This window comes from Lissotriton vulgaris, chromosome 1_1 (genome assembly GCF_964263255.1).
Source record: "Lissotriton vulgaris chromosome 1_1, aLisVul1.2, whole genome shotgun sequence".
In the NCBI taxonomy this organism is placed as follows: Eukaryota; Metazoa; Chordata; class Amphibia; order Caudata; family Salamandridae; genus Lissotriton; species Lissotriton vulgaris.
Genome location: NC_141685.1, coordinates 1,829,936,520 through 1,829,957,436, shown reverse-complemented (window position 1 = coordinate 1,829,957,436; position 20,917 = coordinate 1,829,936,520). Strand labels below are relative to the sequence as shown.

General features: G+C 43.9%; 1 protein-coding gene across 2 annotated transcripts in view; it reads right to left on the bottom strand.

The window, feature by feature from the left end:
- Positions 1–20,917, bottom strand: part of SOCS2 (suppressor of cytokine signaling 2) — a 231,683-nt gene that overhangs the window by 91,626 nt on the left and 119,140 nt on the right. The window contains exon 3 of one of the 2 annotated variants that reach the window (XM_086919290.1): positions 4,609–4,659. The exons of the other annotated variant lie outside the window; for it this stretch is intronic. Within the exon in view, the coding sequence (XP_086775416.1) occupies positions 4,609–4,659 (51 nt within the window). The remainder of the gene's footprint in view (positions 1–4,608; positions 4,660–20,917) is intronic. 2 annotated transcript variants of the gene reach the window in all.

The window sequence follows — 20,917 nt, the reverse complement described above, 5'->3', positions numbered from 1 at the left end:
TCAGGTGCAGAACAGAACTAAGAGGACAATAGCGCGGTCTGTGATCCTCCCATAAGTCACCCTGCAGCCCTGGAGACCACTGCTGATGCCGGGGGATCCTAATTGAACTGTGAGGCACTGGGAGGAGGAGGCACTGTTAGCACAACTCGTCACCGTCTCCCTGGGACCTTTGAAAACTGCCTCTGTCACCCAGAGTGTGTGGAATAATTTTATTTGGCCCTCCCAGAGTCACCGCTGCTGGCCAGAGTGGAGCGCGGTATGCAAATCACCGAGCAGAGCGCGGGGCCAGAATCGCTCCAGAAATCACCCTTGCTGGCCCGAGTTCGAGCGTATTGAAAACACTGCAGAAATGACCGCCCTGGGCTCGTGTTCCAGCTAACTGGCCGTGACTCTGGCACCTTGGAATTACTGACCCCATTCAACGCTGCGGGCCCGAGCTGGACCGCAATTCTAAACCACCCCCGTAATCACCGCCGCAGGCGCCAGGATAAGACGGCTGGAAACGCTCCCGAAATCACCCCTGCAGCCCGTGAGCCTCAGGAAGGCTGGGCACGTCATCACCGATGTCAGCTGGTGAACCGAGCTAGGATTGGCGACTTCGCAGATGTTGCCTGGCAACGAGGGGCGTCCCAACAGCAAGGCTGTGCTGAATACCGGATGGGCTTTCCCGCTCCCCCGCCCTGCAGCCGCACCTGGAACCGAGCGCCCGGAGGACCGAGGAGCTCCACGCCGGAGCCCGCCTCGCCCTAACCCCCAGGTAACACGTAGCAGTGTGTTCTCGGCCGCTGTGTGCGTTGGCGCCCCAGGCGGGCTACAGGCTAGCGGGGTGGTGGAATGAGGGACAGGGATTGCCTCCACAGACTAATAAGGCTGCCTTGGACTGCTGCACTTAGCGGGATAGCGATAACTGGCAATTTGTGTAGAGGGCAGTGGGGAACTTTGCAATCGCTCACAGGGCCGTCGGAGTTGGGAATTTTACTTGGGTGATACCGGCCTGCACCTCCTGTGAACAGGGGGTCGGACTGACGGCACAGGTGTCATTGCAGGTCTTTCCCTTGGAACTGACTCTGCCGTCCATCGCGAACCTGCGGGGAACTGTACACATTGGACCACGGGGCAACTGCAGACTGCTGGGTCCCTTTACATGCCGCAGGCTCATTAACTTACCCCTTTCACCCTGCTGATTACCACAGGGGCATGGATTGGTAACTTTTCCACCACATTGGATTCCAAGACAGTCGGCCAAAATCTACGACTGGTTTTCACTACCAGGCCCGGACTGGCCGTTGAGGGCACCGGGCAATCCCCCGGTGGGCCGCATGGTTGGGGGCCGGTTTTGGGCCCCTTGGGCCGTTCTTGTTACAGGGCCGTTATGCTGCAAAAACGGCCCTGTAACAAAAACGGCCGAAAACCGGCCCTGTCACAGAGCGTGGTCGCACCTCTCCCCCCTCCCCTCTCCTCCCGGAGGGGGGAGGGGGACCGGCCGAGCACTTTGCCAGGGCCGGTTCTGGTTCCCAGTCCGGCCCTGTTCACTACTACCGGTGGCTGGGGAAACCTAGAGCCCACGAGCTCAATCTTGTTATCCCTACAGAGAGCCTTTTAAAGCCCTTTTTGGCCCTGAAACCTTGATTACTGTACGTGAAATATCCTCGCCATATTTTTAGATCTTGCATAATTTTAGATAAAGATATCTTTAATTCTATATACAACTGGAGAAGTGTGGCTCAATTATTAGAGCGGCAGACCCTGATGTAGAGGTCTAGCCCGGGACCAGGGTTCAATTCCCCGCCTCGGCGGGTCTTGGGCTCAAAATTGCACAGACCTGATAATTTTCGCCTCGGTGCCTATTCCAATCATGGAGGCCCACTCTGCAACTCTGGGCAATAGCTTGCTTAATCTCCACAACGGCCCCCACAACGCTAAGGATGTCTGGCCTCCACCTTGGGGGTGCCCAGGAGTGGACGCCTCACAGGGAAAGCCAGGATGGCTTCCACAGCGGTATTTGTAGAAGCGCCTTGAGACCCTTGCGGGTGAGTAGTGCGCTATACAAGTATCAATTTACATTTTTTTTACAACTGGTGTGGTGTCCTTTTGTGAGTGTTTTTGTTTACTGTGTTACTGTTGGTTTGTGTTACGCAAATACTTTACACATTGCCTCTGAAGTTAAGCCTTCCCGTATCCGCCAGGCTACCCTGTCAGAAGCGGTGGTCCCTACTTGGACTAGGGTGCGTACCCCTGCCAACTAGAGACCCCTGTTCTAACAGTCTAGTAGTAACAGGAATGAAAAAAGCAACAAGAGCCCTAGTCAAAACAATGTGGCAGTAAGGAGTTTTGTGTTTTAAAACGGTGAATACTTTTTGTCGTATTAACACTTATGAATGGTTTTAGAAACATTGATTTTCAGCCTTAAGATATCTTAGCAACATTAAAATGAATAATTTGCAACTTGAAAAGAACGTAAGAAACTCAGTGCACGACATATTATTTACCAGATTTTGGGATTGTTAGCTTGACAAAAGGTTATGAAAAAATACAAATTGGAATATGTGATTGGTAAATATGACTGCAGTTTGTGTATTCCGAAGTATAGGCCACGCCAGAAATATTGTTCACTGGAATGTGTTCTCTTTGAAAGACCTCTCAACTACAACATGATCAATTCCAGCGGTTCTTCTTGACTTTCCAATCTAAACTGTGCATATACGAAACAACGGGGAGCTAAATCTCATGTCTCTTCTTTCGAAACTGTCTCCGGGGCCTGGGAAAACTTAGATCTAATCCTTGTTAAGGGTTTCCTCTGGATCTTGGGGCCTATGTACTACTGAATATCTCACTGAAGTGCCAATAACATTATCTCTGGGCTTTGCTTCTCGTGCAGTCAAGACTTTTTCTTGGAAGATTATGTAGATTTAGAAATAGGATACGGCAACACAATCAACAGGCAGAGATCTCGACGCATTCAAGAAGCTCCCCTGTCTGAGCGTGCGCAGAGGCGCAGTCTATTTTAGCACAGTGTGTATAATGGGCATGCAGCAGAGTCCTTGGCAGCTTGGAGTGGCAGCACGTACAGGGCTCCATGTTTGTATTCTGGAGGGCGGCGGTGAGTGCCAGAAATGGCCCGTGCCCTGCCCTCGTGCTCATGACTGTCGACTTGGAAGAAAGCCATCACGAGTCAGCTGAAAAAGCAACCGCATGCAGCCCTCTCCTCGGCGGTTCCTGGGGATTCTGCTACTGGTGGATGCGAAATCTTCGCACAAAGAAGTCTCAAGGGTTCCATTTGAAATCACAGACTGCCCACAAATATTTTACAAAGACCTTTGGACTGATCACAGGAAGTAGGAAAAGTAATCACTGTAAATACTGATTTAGTAGTGCACAATATCTGCCACAGCTGTGAGGTGACTGGAGTCTTAAATAGTCGACTTTCTGGAGCAGTGGTATGTTACTCTTAGACAGCAGTATTTGGCTGTGTGTCATTGGAGCTTAAAAGAAATGTAGCAGCCTCGATGTCTGGAAAGTAACAACAGATCACAACAAAACACAGCACTGTAATATAACCAAATCGAAGTAACAAGACAACAAAAGGGCACAACTCCAAGACTCCAAGCACAACTCTAAGACCATAGCACAACACAATATAATGTAATAATGCAACACAAAAACACAGAATTCACTGCAGAAGAACCAGCAACACAACATTAATAAACACAACACTACTGCACACAAACAACACAATAGTGCAACACAGAACAACAGAAATATATTTACATAAGTGTAATAACAGCACAAATCACAGACACAACAAATACACTAACATAATACACTACAATACACTTTCACAACAGTATATACCAATGTACCGCAGCTCAACAGAACAAAGCACAACTACAACATAATATAGCAACACCACAACACAAAACCAGTAAAAAAGCACAACACAATTTGCACATTTTTGCTATTATGTGTTTGTGTATTACAATGTTATATTGGTATGCTGTTGTATTGTTGAGTTGTGTTTTTGTGCTGCCATGTTGTATAAGTGTTGTGATATTGTTGCATTGTTCTGTCCTGTTGTGCTGATTGTTTTACTGTTGTATGTTAATGTATTATGGTGGTGTGTTGTGGTGTTGCTCTGCCTTAACTGGAGGATGTATACTGAAGTAGCCCAGTTGTAAGGAAAAAAGATTTAGGTAAGAAGAATATAGCTCCTGGACCTGCACAACATACACAATACAATATGAATGCACTGTGTCAAATACAATATAAACATAAATATTGTTTATATACATTGTTTATTTATAGTTTAAATTCTTCATATAGAGCACTGAATGTCTATACAGATACAAAAATTCAGATTTTATAAATAACGTGTAACATTGACACTATTAGTTGTTCGTATAACATTGACACTATTTGTTGTTCTAATGCCTAATGTATATCGTATAACTGTGCTATAATTGTATTTATTTTCTGCACAGTATTCATTATAATCAAAAGTATGTACACATTCATAATTCGTTAGTTAGAAAAAGATATTCACAATCTAGGAAGAAACAGAATAAACATTCAATGATAACACAGCTTTAAAGGTTTTTAGATCCTACGCACGTTTCAGCTGTATGCCTTCATCAGGAAGCCATGTGCATGGTTCATCAGAACCTAAACAGGGTGCACATAACCAAAATACATGTCAATGTTGTACACAGGTTCTATTTACATAGTCATGCCCCCATAATAAAGGGGGTCATCTACAATATTTTTCATGAATTCACATAACCATTCAAACCACTAGTCATTCTATGTCACAATAATGGTAAAACCTAACCATTAAACCCAAGAGAATTGTGACTTTTTATATATACATCACCTAAAAACCGTCACCAAGTGTGAACTTTATTACAACGTTGAAGAATGAAACAATCATTCAATGTCCAACCATAGTCCTGAAAGATGGTATGATGAGGGAATATTTGTTTTAAAAAATGGTGAAAAAAGAGAAGAAGAGAAGAAAAGATGGGAGTGACCAGGTGAATCTCCACTACCCTTAGCCATCATGGAATATAAGAATGAATACTGAGAGGGCAGGGTGTTACCTTATCATAAATGTGAGATGCTCTAATATTGAAGTTGAGCAGACTATAACGCCTGAGATACCGGCGATATATAGTAACTATGAAAAAAGAAGAAAGAACAAGGAACGTTTTTCTGATGGCTTAATTTAGGGACAACTAAGTTGTTGATCTAAATACAACATATTTACCTGTTTCGGGCAATCAAGCGGACCAAAGATAAAAGATTGTTTAGGAAAAAAGGAGTAGTTGGTCAAAGGATGTGATCCGGTACGTCATCTACCACATCTCTGCAAATTCAATGGAATATGACCAAAATGTAATGAGTAAAGGCTTTTGCAATGAAAGCACCCTGTACCAATAACAATAGGACCGGGAGTGCCTATCTACCCCTACAATATATGTCCATAAGGGGTCTTATATTGCTCTGTGTTTAGGAAAAACTAATATGGAAATATCTTTCTAAATATATATCAAAACCTAAACTGACAAATTATGTAAAGTTTAAAGTTGAAGATATATTATTGACTTGACTGGTTAGTGCGTGAAGACCCAATGTGCGGGTAATCACATATACCATTTGGGTAAACCACTACTTCCTAATATCCATCATGATTCTAAATGCTACAATATTATGTGGGATTACCTAACGAGTCGGATATCTCCGGCCTAAACTAAAAATGGCAGTATACCTTTCAGAGGCGGGCAGCACTCAAAGCGATTGGCTGTGGATAAAATCAAATAACCCTGCTGTCAAGCTTTATATTCATCATGGGGTTTTGCAACGATAATGATAAGAAATACTGACAACCACTTACCCACTAAGCAAGCAGTAAATGCCTGCAATACTTTAGTGAACTTGCAGCAAAGCTTTATGATGCGTTTTTAAAGGAGCCTGAAAGCGGAACAAATAAGACGTAAGAGCCCGTGTTCAAAAATTGAAAAAATACTGAACGTGTTGAGTATGATAGCCAGCTGCCCCAAACACGTAAATGCGGGCTTACTGTCTATGAAAAAGCATCCAAGCATGATGAAGGGGTCTGCCTATTCCAGGTCACCATGATTGAGGGAACACGTTTGCCCTTCTCAATGCCAAAGATGGTATAACGGTGCCAACGGCAAACACCTCTGCTTTTAAACACCAAACGCTTGAGGTTACGCGCCCAGGAAGACAGAAGTGTTCTGTGTGAAATACGGGAAGGAAATTGTGCCGGTAAAGTGTTACCACACCCCACCTCTAGATATCGAAAGACATTTTTAGAATGGGGCGGCCATCTTAGTGTGGGTCTTAGTATCAAGGAATACTCAGTTTTTAACTATAAATCTTGAATTCCATCTGCAGTTAAAACCATATATATCTTATACAATGTTTCTATGTTTCTTAAACTGCAGCATTAAATTATCCTGAAAAAAATATATTTTTTTGTTTGACTAAAAGTGTCTACATCTATTCTTGGTCCACCCACAATAGTTAAATGGATTTTTCATATTATTGTCCATATTAATGACCAAAATCATTCCACAAAAGAATAATAATGGGTGAGAGAAGACCCCTACTTTTAAGGAAGACAGAGACAGAAAAGGCAGAGAGAAAATGGAATATCAAAAAAGGATTGAAAGTCCAAGTATCCATCCAAACCAATCACCCTATGCATGGTGATTTTCACTCTGCCCTTTCTGTCTTCCTTAAAAGAATGGGTCTTCTCCCACCCTTTATTATTCTTTTGTATAACGATTTTGGTCATTGATATGGACAATAATATGAAAAAATCCATTTAACTATTGTGGGTTATAATGTTTGTTTTATTTTTGTTTGTTGTTAATGTACACTCTTTACAAGTGTAGTCCCAATGTGGCATCTTTTAATTGTATATATTTATGTGCGGTAGGCTTGTTTATGTATTTTTATGTATATATGTTACTTGGAATTTCTTGGTTTTGGTCATTCACTTATGTTATTGTATATGTATGTACTAATAATTTCTAATGTTCAAATGTGCCAATTTTATTGTGGATGTTGTGATTCATGTTTTGGTTTGTTTTATATATATATTTTTTCAGCCCTGATGAAGTTCCCTTAGTGGAATGAAACGCGTTGGCTGATGTCCATGTTTTACTATCAAGAACAATAAAAGGATACTGTTTGAATACATTTGGAGGACATTGAGTGTGTTTTGGTGCACCTTCCTTTCATTCAAACACAATGTGAATGACTCTGAATACACCAATGGATGGAGAACAAAAACGAAAAGCACCTGTTTGTATGTTTATATATATGAGATTTTAAATATGATTTATTGGAGAAACAAAAGTTGTGGAGATCAAATGATTTCTTTTTCAAAACCTAGGAAGGTGGTACAAAAGTATATACGGTTAGTGTGATGTTAGTCTCAAATATTTGCCACTTCTATTAAAGATGTGATAGGTGAACAGCTTAACTTTCTTCTGGAACTGAATATCCTAAGGAATGTGGCACTAACAACGTTTTTTTGGTTCACCAATTGCAAAACAAACCATGAACCTCCTTGGAAAGGGCACTGTTCATTTGTTCACAGCATGTTTAATAATAATTGTTTTGCCTTTTATAAATCAAATTGCGATACTGAATTCTGTTTGGTTGGACATCATTTAGCTGCGTCACATCTTTAGATTTATTATACAGTGTTTATTTCTGAGCTAAGGCTTTCCTTAATTGGAAAAACTCTGAAAGGGCAGTGAAGATGACAAACTGATCCTGCATCGAGAGCTCGTCCTCTCACACTTGCTTCCACTTGCACCACCGGTCACAAACAGAATGGTCGCCTCAGAGTGTGAGAGCAAACTTGTGCTGAAGACTGAGGCCTCACCTAGAGGCGTCTGTAAAGACTGATGTAGCAGCTTCAATGCCTTTTCCACTGTGCTCGGACCACACATCTACTTATGTACTGTCTTTTGTGAAGTACAAGCAGGCTCTGGTTCTGGACCACACAGGAAAGTCAGAGTATGGCACCTCCACGAACCAGTACACTCATGGGGGATAAGGTACATGGTAATCCTGGAGTAGCAGGGACGCGCTTGGCGCCAAGCTGGTTGGAGAAGAAAGAGAGGTCAGAGCTTACTCGTTGGGACGTGTATATTGAAACTGCTTGGATGAGACAAATTATTACAGGCATGCACACAGGAATCTCTGGTAGAGCAAACTGCGACTAACAATCCTTAACTTCCGCCTGCTTGCATTGCGGTCAGCCTCACTGGTATTTTCATTTCCTGTTTAGACCCCTCGCAGTGAAATAGACACACTGTTGCTGTCGTGGCACCCCACACCGATTCATTAGGTGTATAACTTATTTAAAACTTCTTTTTCACTTATTCACATTCATTTATGAAATTAGTTTTTGACAGCTTAGTGGGGAAGTAACTTAAGAATGTATACTTTGAGCTGCTTGTGGGAAAACCAACTTAGTACTAGTTTGCATTTCTGCCTTTGCCCAGAGGCCCAACACACATCCTCAGCTGGCTAGTAATGACTCTGCTCTTTGAATACACTGGCTTGGCTTCTGGACCCAGGAAGGTCAGAATTTTACTAACAAGTTTCAGTTAGCAGGAATTAATAATCTAGGAGGGGGACTAGAAACAACTGGCATAACAAATGGCAGCCTCAATAGTTCTTCCTTTCACTTGGAAGATACCAAATGAAAATGTCAGGAACTGCTACCATTCTGATGAACAGAATGTTGCACATTGGCAAAACATTCACCCCCAGTTACAGATCTGAGTTTAATCCATCGTTATTTTGCTCACCACGCCACCCCAGTTCAGACATGACCATATGCAAATCAGTTCTGACCCTGTGCCTCATGGGAACAGTCCAGTACGAACTACTGCAAAAATTGCCTATGCACACATTTACGAAGGTCCTATACATGTGTAGTAGTCTATGTCAAAAGCACTGTTGTTAAAACAAAGACAGCAAAATTAATTGGATTCCTTGATACTCCGAGTTCATGAATTTCAAGCCGAAACGTGTTTCATCGCATTAGGAATAAAGTGTTCGTGACTCCTCAGGGCTTGCCTATGTAGCGTAAGTCAAGTAATGTCGCTCCACCGGTGATACTTCCGACCCGGGGGGGCCCGTGACCGTATCTAGCCAATCAAGCATGTGTAAAAGCGTTCTTGCGTAGACCGATTAGTGTACACCATCAGGGCTTTTTTTAAGAAGTGGACACCCCAGGAAAAGATAATTCCACAGTCGTTCCAAGGCAGTACGGAACACGGCGAACCGGGAGACTGGACATTTCAAGCATTGGCGCTTCTGAAATACTCGAGCATCGGGGTTATCCGCTCCAACAGTGCGTCGGGTCTTCCGGTTCCTTTTTGGACAAACCTTGATTAGTGAGAAACTTTACTGCCTTGGAACGACTGTGGAATTATCTTTTCCTGGGGTGTCCACTTCTTAAGAAAGCCCTGATGGTGTACACACATTGGTCTACGCAAGAACGCTTTTACACGTGTTTGATTGGCTAGATACGGTCACGGACCCCTCCAGGTCGGAAGTATCACCGGTGGAGCAACCTTACTTGACTTACGCTACATAGGCAAGCTCTGAGGAGTCGCGAACACTTTGTTCCTAACGCGATGAAAAACGTGTCGGCTGGTTGTGGAATGAATAAACCTTGAAATTCATGAACTCGGAGTATCAAGGAATCCAATTTTGCTGTCTTTGTTTTAACAACAGTGCTTTTGACATAGACTACTACACATGTATAGGACCTTTGTAAATGTGTGCATAGGCAATTTTCGCAGTAGTTATTTTGTGCTTGTTTTCAGACACACTGTTGAGTGGTCTGAGGGTTTTCCCGTTTGCCAGTTGCACCATAGAATATTTATTGAATTGCAGATCCTTTATTGCGTACACTACAGGCAGAGCGCCTTGCTTCTTTCTCTGATATATTAATTAACCCTTGTTGTCGAATCTAGTCCAGCCCGAACTGCCAAGCCATGTCTTCCCTGGACCGGAATCAGGTATCCTAGGACCGGTTTCTGGCTATCAGCCGTCATAAGCTAGGATAGCTTGACTCCAGTGGCGTAGTGAGCACGGAACCCACGTCTGAGCATACCCTTCCCACATAGGGTGAACAGCAAAACACACAAGATGATGGACGGAATGTTGCACATTGGCAAAACATTCACCCCCAATCACAGATCTGGGTTAAATCCATTGTTATTTTGAACCACGCCACCCCAGTTCAGACATGGCCATATGCAAATCAGTATTGACCCTGTGCCTCATGGGAACAGTCCAGCCCGAACTACCAAGCCATGTCTTTCCTGGACCAGAATCAAGCATCCTAGGACCGGTTTCTGGCTATCAGCCGTCATCAGCCAGGATAGCTTGACTCCAGTGGCTAAGTGACTGTTTGGCTCCAAACCCAGGAGCAGTTTTGCCCTTAAGAAAGAAGAGCACACTATCTCCAAAGGGGAGTGGCTAAAATGAGGGACTGGAGCTCCTGCAAATGGAAGATGTAAGAGACAGTTTGTTTTTAGTTCATATAAAGGTTTGCAGTAAACCAAGAGAGGAAATGCTGCTATAGAACGAAGTTTTGAAAAGGTAGTCAAGATTGAGTGGAGAGAATTCTCGAACCACAGGCTAGTGAACAGTATAGGTCTTCCTCCTCACTGCCAACTCCTCAGAACATTCCTGGACCTGTAAAGAAAACATCTTGAAGACTCTCACTGCTGGACGTGGAAGACTTGTGAGCTCTACTTGTTCCTAGGGACTGGAACTGCTCAGCAGTGATCAAGTAGTTAATATCCTGTTTACCTGCTACACAGACAGAACAATTAACCTTGAAAGGAGCCCTGGCCGAATAGAGACAATAAGTCTACCCTGAAGACTTGAGGGCTCAAAGAGTGACCTGCAGAACCTTTCCCAGCATTTGGAAAAAGGGGTACTTAGTTATTTTTCCAAAACTGCAGGGGACAGGGACAATGTGCTGAATTTCTCATTTGAAGGTGCATTCTCTGCAGATAAGAATACCAGGTATGCCCACCTTTGAAGTTTTCTGAAAATCCATTAACTTGAATTCTGGCTCCAATAGAAGGGATGAACTTTTTAGGACTTCTCCCTATCCACTGCTAACCATCCACAATAGGAATATGTTGATAAGCAGTAGACCCAGAGGAAGGTAAATGGGTTGAGAGAAAAACAGACACTGGATATCGCCACTCTGGCTCTTCACTCTGCTGGTCAAAGAGGTCTGTTGGGTCTAAGTGGATATATAAGGACAAGATTAATATATTTACTACCTAACCACTGTACTGAATGATCTAACATGTGCTTTAACAATTTTTATGCCCTCAGAATATGTCTATGGCTGAGACTCTCGTGATTTTAGAGTAACTCTGACATTCCTGGAAATGGAATGTAAATATCATCTAAGTAGTTTGAATGTTGGCATTCTCTCACTCTGTTTTTCCAAGTACACACTCTCTTGTTCGGATATACTTTCCTGGATTTGCATAAAATTGGGTGACGTCTCAAGAAAAATACCGACTTTCTGTGGAGTCAAACAAGGGTGTGTGCTGGCCCCTCTTTTGTTCAATCTTTTTATCTCTGACTTATCCCACCTATTGGATAAGGTCAACTCTCATCCCCCTTCACTTGGTGGATCCCGAATCAGTAGTTTGCTTTACGCTGACGATCTTGTTTTATTCAGCCACACGAAGGTCGGTCTACAGAGACTTCATGACCAACTGCTTTCTTTCACATCAAGTAACGCTCTGGTATTAAATCTTTCAAAAACAAAAGCTATCACCTTCGGGAATTGGGAGCAGCAAACCGGTGGGTGGTTCTTCGACGGCAAAAAAACAGAAACTGTGACATAGTATAAATATTTGGGCATCTACATGGATTCCAAGGGCTCTTTTGTAAAACACAAAGAAGTAGTCAAAGCAAAAGCATTGTCCCTTGAAGCAGCAACAATGAAACTTTCAGCACAGCTACTTGGCCCAAGCCTATCCCCCCTCCTGACAGTCATGAAGGCAAAGGTTACAAACTGTCTAACCTACGGCCAAGAAATAATGTTGGGGAGCAATTTGTCAATGCTGAATAAAACAACAATTAGACTCTACAAACGAGCCTGGCACCATCCGAAATTGGCATCTCTGGCTCAGATAAGGCTCTAGTTTGGCATTCTGAACCATGAGGGCGTCGGAGCAGGTGCATTCATCAAGCTGTGCCACAGACTGCATAATTCAAGGAAAGGAAGCCAGGAGACCAAGGTGTGGCAAGAAATATCAGCAGGTCAACCCAGTCAAAAACACCAAAGTTTCCTTGACCACTCTTTGAAACTGTCGATGCCGTGGACTACTGGGGAACCAACCCGCCCTAGCAGGCACTAAAATTGTCCATTAAAAGAAGTGTTTGCCTTTGGTCTTTTTATCAGGACAGGGCACAATTGTCTAAAAGAAAACATGGCTGGTCTATAATCGCTGAGCTCAAACCCAGATCAAAGGCCCCATATCTTTCGAGCACTTATGCAGCTGTCTGGAAGAAAATATGTATGGCACTAAGGATGGGCGAATGGCCCTTTTTAAAACATTTGCCTGCATGGCTTTGCTCAAATGGGGACACTAATTGTAGGGGCATCACTCAGAAACAATTGAGCACGTGGTGTGTGTTTGCTCTGCATTTCTCAAGGATAGAAGGTGGTTGTTGCGAAGTGAATGGATCAATTTCCAAAATCCAGCTGAATTCCTAAGAATAATTCTCTCTAAAGAGTTTGAACTTCCTCAATTACACCTGACGCCTTTATCCAAGCTGTGCCAATGTTCCAAGATTTTGCCATGCTGAAAACTGGCTCAGCAGAATCTCGTTTATAATAAATGTATTTAGCCTCATAGAGCCCTGCCTGGCTAAAGCGTCCAGCCTTGTCACACTGATGGATTTTGAAAACCAAAAATGTTACTCAGTGCAAATGTAAAACTTGGTTGGGGTAAGGCGGCAAATATATCCCAGCAGCAGAGCAACCTCAGTGGCTAAGAAATCCAGTTGGGTCCTTCCCTGAGCTTTTGTCACCAAAACCAATTAATTCAGCTGGAGCTCAACAAGGACATATGCAACTTCGAGGGAGCCCATATGGTTTCAGCTTCAGATCTTTCCTCAAAGGACGTCTTTGAGCTCCAAAAATTAGATAAGTCCTAAGGTACAAACTATGGCAAGTAAGATTCTCTTGCTTTAGCCGACCTACACTCCATTGTGGTTGGTATGATTGTACCTAGTTCCTGATCAACTACAAATTGAAACTTTACATTCGTGCTTTATATTTTCTAGGCATGTTTGCCGTAACATTTCCCATATCTGGTTCCCCTTATTTTAATCACTATAGTGTATTTTTGCTTATTACATTTTTCTCTTCCAAAATTGGTTGGGAAATTGTACGCTGTTGTTTTCTTGACTTCAAAGTTTTTGGGTAGTGCTTGAATTTAACTCTCAAAAAATAAATTCATTCAAAGAGCACTTTATATTTTCCATTTTTGAGATCTTTCCCTCAGCCTACGTGACCCGATCAACCATATTACGTACGCCTTGTCTAACAAGGGATATATCAATCTTCATTTGATCAATTTAAGCTTCATAGTAGGATCTGCTCTCTTTAATTACCTGCAAGATCGCCTCTCTAGAAAACATTGCAGGGTCGCCAATGCCAGAAGTGGCATGGCCACTTATAGGAAGGAGGGTCAGACTGTCTGACTGCCACAGCTATTGCATGTAATTCTCATTTTGGTTGCTGTGAGCCCACTGGTTCTTTATCTCTTACCATCTTGACACTAGCGTAGGGTGACCACCTGTTGAGATATGTTACTCACCATGGTTACAATGTTTGTGTGTATGCTCAAAAGGTGACATGTAATTTTCTTTAAAACAACTGCCTGCACACAGTTAGGCCACTCTGACCTCTGCTGAATTACCTCTGTTTTATTAGGTAGGAGTGTTGTCCAACCCACTCCACTCATTAACTGTCACTAGACATCTTGGATCCAATATCCGTCTGATGCATCACCTCTTCAGATATCTCTGTGCCACCATCATATCTTTTCATCTGGGCACAGCTCAAACCTGCATCACCAACATGTGTAATCTGCACCAGAGAAATAAATGGACCAACACAGAGCACCGCAGAGGTGGGAAATCCTTAAACCCCTTCTTCTTGACTACGTCTGCTACCTGTATCAGGCCACTCTACAGCCTGCAGCCTCTGCAAGAAGCTGTTGGGAGTGTGTTCTTCCCTGCCTCAGGGACATGCTCTAGTACTTCAGGACATCTCTATGTGGCCTACCACCAAAATGCAGTGTTGTTCTGGGTCCCAGAGGAACCTGCTGTTGTGGTAAGTTGTGGCACTTGGAACACTGTGCTGATTAACACCCTGCAACAACCCACACTTCGCTCCTGATGCAGTTGGCCATGAACCACTGCCTTTTCGCATCCTTCCAGGCCTCCCCAGCCACGCCTCTCTGGTAGTTGGATAGTGTTTGATAACACCACTATGGAAGCCTGGTATTACAGCTCACCCATGCAAGAGCCAATTTGATGTTTTAAGCATATATTTGCTAGGTTATAATCTGATGTTGGGGTAATATATATCCGTCACCTAGTTAGGTGTGTTGGCCACACCCCTCAGAGACCTGGCCATATTGCTTAATGCATTCCTTAAAAGAAGAATATCCTCAAACTGTCTTGAAACAGGCCGATATTGTTTTAAATACTAATATCTATGCTAATTTTAGCCAATTCTTTATCCAACATTTTGCAGTAAAGATGAAGGATGCAAAAGTTATGTTGCACCACATGATTATCTTGAAAATAATTTTTTTCCTATATTCACTCAGATTTTGTCCTAACAGGTATGCCCATGGATATTAGAGTGAAATGAGATCAGGGAGAACCACAAACACTCTGTGGAACAGACCTTTGGTGGAAACAGAGGGTCATTCTATGTTTGGCTGTGCCCGCTTGCCTGTCAGATGGCCTGAGGCCATGTCTGTAGAGGTTTGCTCACCATGTCTAGAGATCTTCATCTGCCTGTATGAGATCTCTATGATGAAAGTTCATCCACCTCAAAGGTGAATGCACTTCTATCATTGTTGAATGCTAAGTGGGTAGCCATGTCCTTTCTCCCACTTGGCATTCTTTTTTGCTTTTCAGCAACAATCTCCACCAAAGTGTTTTTTTTTGTTTACAAGTAAAACATACAGGGCTCTGACAGAGAGGTTGTTTTCCCTGTGTGTCAGAGCCATGGTTTGATTTCCCTGACTGGGCGCGCCATGCCTTTAAAATCTGTGGCCATTGCTATGCCCTAAATAGGGTGGGGACACTGTGTCCCGTTTGACTACTGGCTCACGGGCCAGTTGTCAGATGAAATATTGTACACAAAATATCAGCGACAAAAAATCTCACCTAAAAAATATTGAGAATACACATTCTAACTATATTTATTTTGTATGTAAAGTGAAAAATATTTACAAAAAAATAGAAGATCACAATACTGACAAAACACAGGTATATTGAATTTGAACTATTATATACTATATTAACTTTAAAACATAGGGCCGACCATTGCATTATGATGCTGGTGGTCAGACCATAAAGTCTGAGTCCACACTGCTGCCTCTGCCAATCTCAGATCCCAACGTGGCAGTGGTTGTAGTCGCAGCTCTTAATGGCGGTGGTGCGAGCCAGGCGACGCCATGGGATTTGAATATCCCTTTCCGACAGCCTGGTCATAGCAGGAACACCACCATGAACAGGCTGTCAGAAAGGGATATTGGAGGTCCCCTCCTGGGCCACTTCAACTTCTAAATGGAGTGTTTTAAAAAAATTAATTAGGAGATTCAGCCAGGTATATTAGAGTTAATATCCTCCCATATAAAATGACCCATGGAATTAGTGGCTGTTCGTGGTTTTGTGTGTACGTTTTATATAACAAGATACAATTTCCAGTTTGATCAATTAAAGCGAATTCAAGCTGAATTGTTTGTTGGGAGGCTTTTAGTGGAAGACAGAATACTCTGGAATGTAGTTTTTTAAATGAGTTTATTTACACTGGTGGTCGAAGACTCAGACAGAGGAGCTAAACCATGTGTCAGGTGGCTGAATTCTACTTTTCATGACCTTCAGTACTGGGTCAAATGATGGACAATGCACTTTCAATAGGAGTACCTTGAAGGGCTGGCCTAATTAATTGCTCTTTGATTCTAAGGCGTTTGTACGATTCTAAAAGGTTCTGCGAGGGTGAAAAATAATGGCAAAGTATTTTATACTTGCACAGTTTCGCCCTTTTTCTTATGTAAGTACCATATCAAATTGTTTACTGTTCTCCTGCCAATAATAATTGTTTTTGTTTTACCTAAATTAATTTCCAACATGTCGTTCTTGCAATAAGAACTCAAACAGTCCAATAGTCTTTGGAGTCCTGCTTATAAGAACTGTGTCATCTGCATACTTCAGAATAGGCCCTTGTAAGTTGGCTTGTCTTGGATGCGCTACTGCTAGATTTTTAATTGCCTTATATAAACCACCTATTTTTTTTTTTTTAGAGATTGTACCTTTGCTACTGATTTGTATATGTACCCATGTATTGAGTAATGGGATGAACTGCATTTAACAAAGTCCTGGGCATATTTCATTTACTCAATTTTCGCAGAGCAGTTTCCATATGAAACTTTGTTGAATGTGGCTCTAAAGTCAATTAAGGAAGTATAATATAGTCATTTCATTGTTATGGCCTTAGAATTGAGGATGCAAAATGTTAAAATGTTAAGCACAGTGCCAATGCCTTGACGAAAGCTAGTTTTGTATAACTGGTATTATTCAGACCATTGTTCAAGGTCCCGTTGAATGCATTTAACAAAAAGCTTTGCCTTAAATTCTGACATCTTCTTTGTAGATGGGTTTAATTATGGAACCTTACTACGATTTTAGAACGATTATGGAATTTAAGCAAAATTTTTAAAGCATTGAGCGTCTTAGTCCAAGAAGAATTATTGGGTAGTGGGGAGTAGATGGTCTAGTAGCACTGATTTTCTAGCCTTTACTAGAGTTTACTTTGATAATAAGCTGACATTTGAAGGGCAGGTGAACTCCATTGCTTCATCCTGCTTGTTTATGTTCGAGACCCACAGAAAATGTTTCCATTCATCCCCTTGCACTTACGAAAAAGGCTCCTGGTTGGTCATCACTTCTCTCATTTGTGCTAAAATAGATTACTGCAGTGCGCTATTTGTTAGCCTTCAGAAAAGATTTCTATACAAGCTGCAGATTATCCAAACTACAGCAGCTCGTCTTTTCCTGGTGATTCCTAAGTACCAATTGGTTTCCCATGTCCCCCCCACCACTTGGCTTCCAGTAAAAATACGGGTCGAGTTCAAATCCCTATGTATTGCATTTAAGGCACTGCACAGTGACAGTCTAGAATCTCTGAGGAAGTACTTTCAAAGATATGTACCTAATAGATCTCTACGATCTGCCTCCTCAGCTAAGCGTATAATTCCAGGTCAGAAGAGCCACATGGGTCGGCAGAAGCTCCGTAGCTGGTATGGCAGGGCTCTGGAATTCTCATCTCCCAGCGCTAAAGAAGGAATACAACCTGCTAGCTTTCTGTAAAGCCTTTAAACCTTGGCTGTTTAAAAAATCGGCCTACTATCTCGGTTATTACTGTCGTTCCCACGTTTTGGTTTTCCTTGGCCTTTCTTTCCCACTTTGTAGTCTCTTCCTTGATGAATCTAAGCACCTAGACATCTGGTAGTAGAGCGCTCTACAAATCTAAATTTCATTTCATTTGAAAATTGCCTTTCTTCCAAGTAGAAGATGACATCATCAACTGAAGCCAAAATGATTCTTGTGGTTTCATTTCTGACGGGTACATGGGGAAGAATAAATTCAACTGAGCACATAATTGATCATTTAAGTTTTATTGAGTAATAACTCAGGGATAAAATCTAACTTCGAAATGCACAATTCTATACTTGCACCAGAAGGACATGAAATTCATGACAAGGTAACTATGGAACATTGTTCAATCCAAATTATGTCCCGGAAACTGTAAGAAATGGGGTTACTGTTGAGGTGAGTGAAACCCTTCTCAAGCAGCAACCAACATTCTTCTCAGGGAGAAGTCACAAGCAAACCCCAAAATAACCTGTGCTCAAATGTGTAAAGTATTTGTGCAACACTCCAAACTATAACACAGTGTCAATAAACCACAAAAGGAGCAAACAAAACCCCTGTCCATTGCGGTCGCTCTAACACGCTTCCTGCTTCCAGATCCCGAGCATGAACCTCCTTCCAGCGCTGTTGGGAACTGCTGTGTGGTATCGTTTGGCTTGTAATTGCTGGCGCTTTCTACCATAACTAGCGCTGAGTCTCGCCCTCTGATTTGCGCATTTGTGAGCTATTGCATTTTAAATCGTGGTATTTTTGCTGAACACAAGGTGCTGCTTGGTACTGCTGCTTTCTATTGCATTATCGCTATTTGTTTATTGTTTCTGGAACTTCTGTGCCCTCTGCCCCGTCTCACGTTCCACTCCCATTCCTCCATTCCATTTGGTGTGCACTCCCCTGGCCCGCCTACCCTCCCCGATACCGCCTCCCAGCTGCCCCTCCCACGCTCCGCCCCCTATCCACCATTTAAGGCAGATGTCCCAACGCGCAGCGTCCACGCGCTACGGCCACGCCGAAGGTGCGTAAGCCCGTCTACGCCCGTCCGCGCCAAGACCGCGCCCAGCGCCAGACCCCCTGGTCCACGCAATGCCCAGCCCACCCGCATTACTTACGACGCCACCACCCTCTTAGCCCTAAACCCTGGCCGTCTCCCCAACTGCGCCCAAGCCGCTCCTGGACACACCCATGGACCCTTCTCCTGCAACTCCAGCAAGTTCGACGGCACCAAGAACAACTCCTCTTCCACGAACACACAACAGAAATCTGACTCCAACCACCTAAAATGCATCCTGCTCAACACCCGCTCAGTCCACAGACACGCCATTGACCTCTGGAACCTTCTAGACACCATTTCTCCCGACGTCGCCTTCCTAACAGAAACATGGATGAACGCCTCCTCAGCCCCAGACATCACCATTGCCATCCCGGAAGGATACAAGATCATCCGTAAGGACCGCACCGTCCAAACAGGAGGAGGCATCGCTATCGTCCATAAGAACTCCATCCGCATCTCAACCAGCTCAGACGTCAACCTTACCAGCGCCGAACACCTTCACTTCCAGATCCACACCGATCCCAAGACCACACTCAGAGGCACCCTCCTCTACCGACCTCCAGGATCCCGCGCACAATTCAGCGACGACATCACTGACTTTATCACCCCACACGCCCTCCCCTCCGAGGAATATATTCTACTGGGAGACCTCAACTTTCACCTGGAAAAGAGCGATGATAGCAACGCCACCACCCTTCTGGACAATCTCGCCAACCTCGGACTCAAACAACTTGTCACTGCCCCCACCCACATCGCAGGGCACACACTCGACCCTATCTTCACCTCCAGCAAACATGTCTCCTTCAGTCACATTACAACTCTACATTGGCCGGACCACAGCTGCGTTCACTTTATCTACAATAAGACCACAACTCACAACCATCCTCAACCTTCTCTGCGAAGAAACTGGAACAAAATCACCAACAACCAGATCTCCTCATCGCTTCTTCAAAACCCCCCTGTCCACTCCTCAAACCCCGACCAAGCAGCCATTAACCTCACCCAATGGCTATCCAACAGCGCCGACATCCTAGCACCATTGAAAAAACGTCAAATCAAACTAGGTAGCAAAAACGCCTCCTGGTTCAATGATGATCTTAAGAAATCGAAGAAACTCTGTCGCTCCTTCGAGAAGGCCTGGAAAAAAGACCCAAACACCAGCACCAGGGACGCCTTCAAAAACGCCACCCGCATACACCACCAACTAATCCGATCTGCCAAGAAAGCCGCATTCAAAGACCGACTAGAGAACAACGCCCACAACAGCAAGGAACTATTCAACATCGTCAAACAATTCACCAACCCCTCAGCCAACTCCAATGACATCACCCCCTCTCAAGCCCTCTGCGACTCCCTAGCTTCGTTCTTCCACAACAAAATCGCAGACATCCACAACAGCTTCGACAACCAACCCGGAGACCAACCCACCCAACATTCTGCTGGACCTTCACCACCCTTGAACATCCTTAATGACTGGAACCCAATCTCCACTGAGGACACCATCCGCCTGATGAACTCCATCCACTCAGGATCCCCCACAGACCCATGCCCTCACCACATCTTCAACAAAGCAGACTCCATCATAGCACCACACCTCCGAGACGTCATCAACTGCTCCCTCAACTCCGCCACCTTCCCAGAAAGCTGGAAACACGCCGAACTTAGCGCCCTTCTGAAAAAACCCACAGCTGACCCCACCGAACTCAAAAACTACCGCCCCATCTCGCTCCTTCCATTCCCAGCCAAAGTCATCGAGAAAGCTGTCAACAACCAGCTTGCCGCCTTCCTCGAAACCAACAAATCCCTTGACCGCTCACAGTCCGGCTTCCGAGCCAAACACAGCACTGAGACCGCACTCATCGCAGCAACAGACGACATTCGAACTCTACTGGACAATGGAGACACAGTCGCCCTCATCCTCCTTGACCTCTCCGCAGCCTTCGACACAGTCTGCCATAGCACCCTTCTACAGTGCCTCAGAAACATCGGAATCCAAGGAAAAGCACTGGAATGGATCACCTCGTTCCTCACCGGAAGAACCCAGAGAGTCCGCCTCCCACCATTCAAGTCAGAGGCCACTGAAGTCATTTGCGGCGT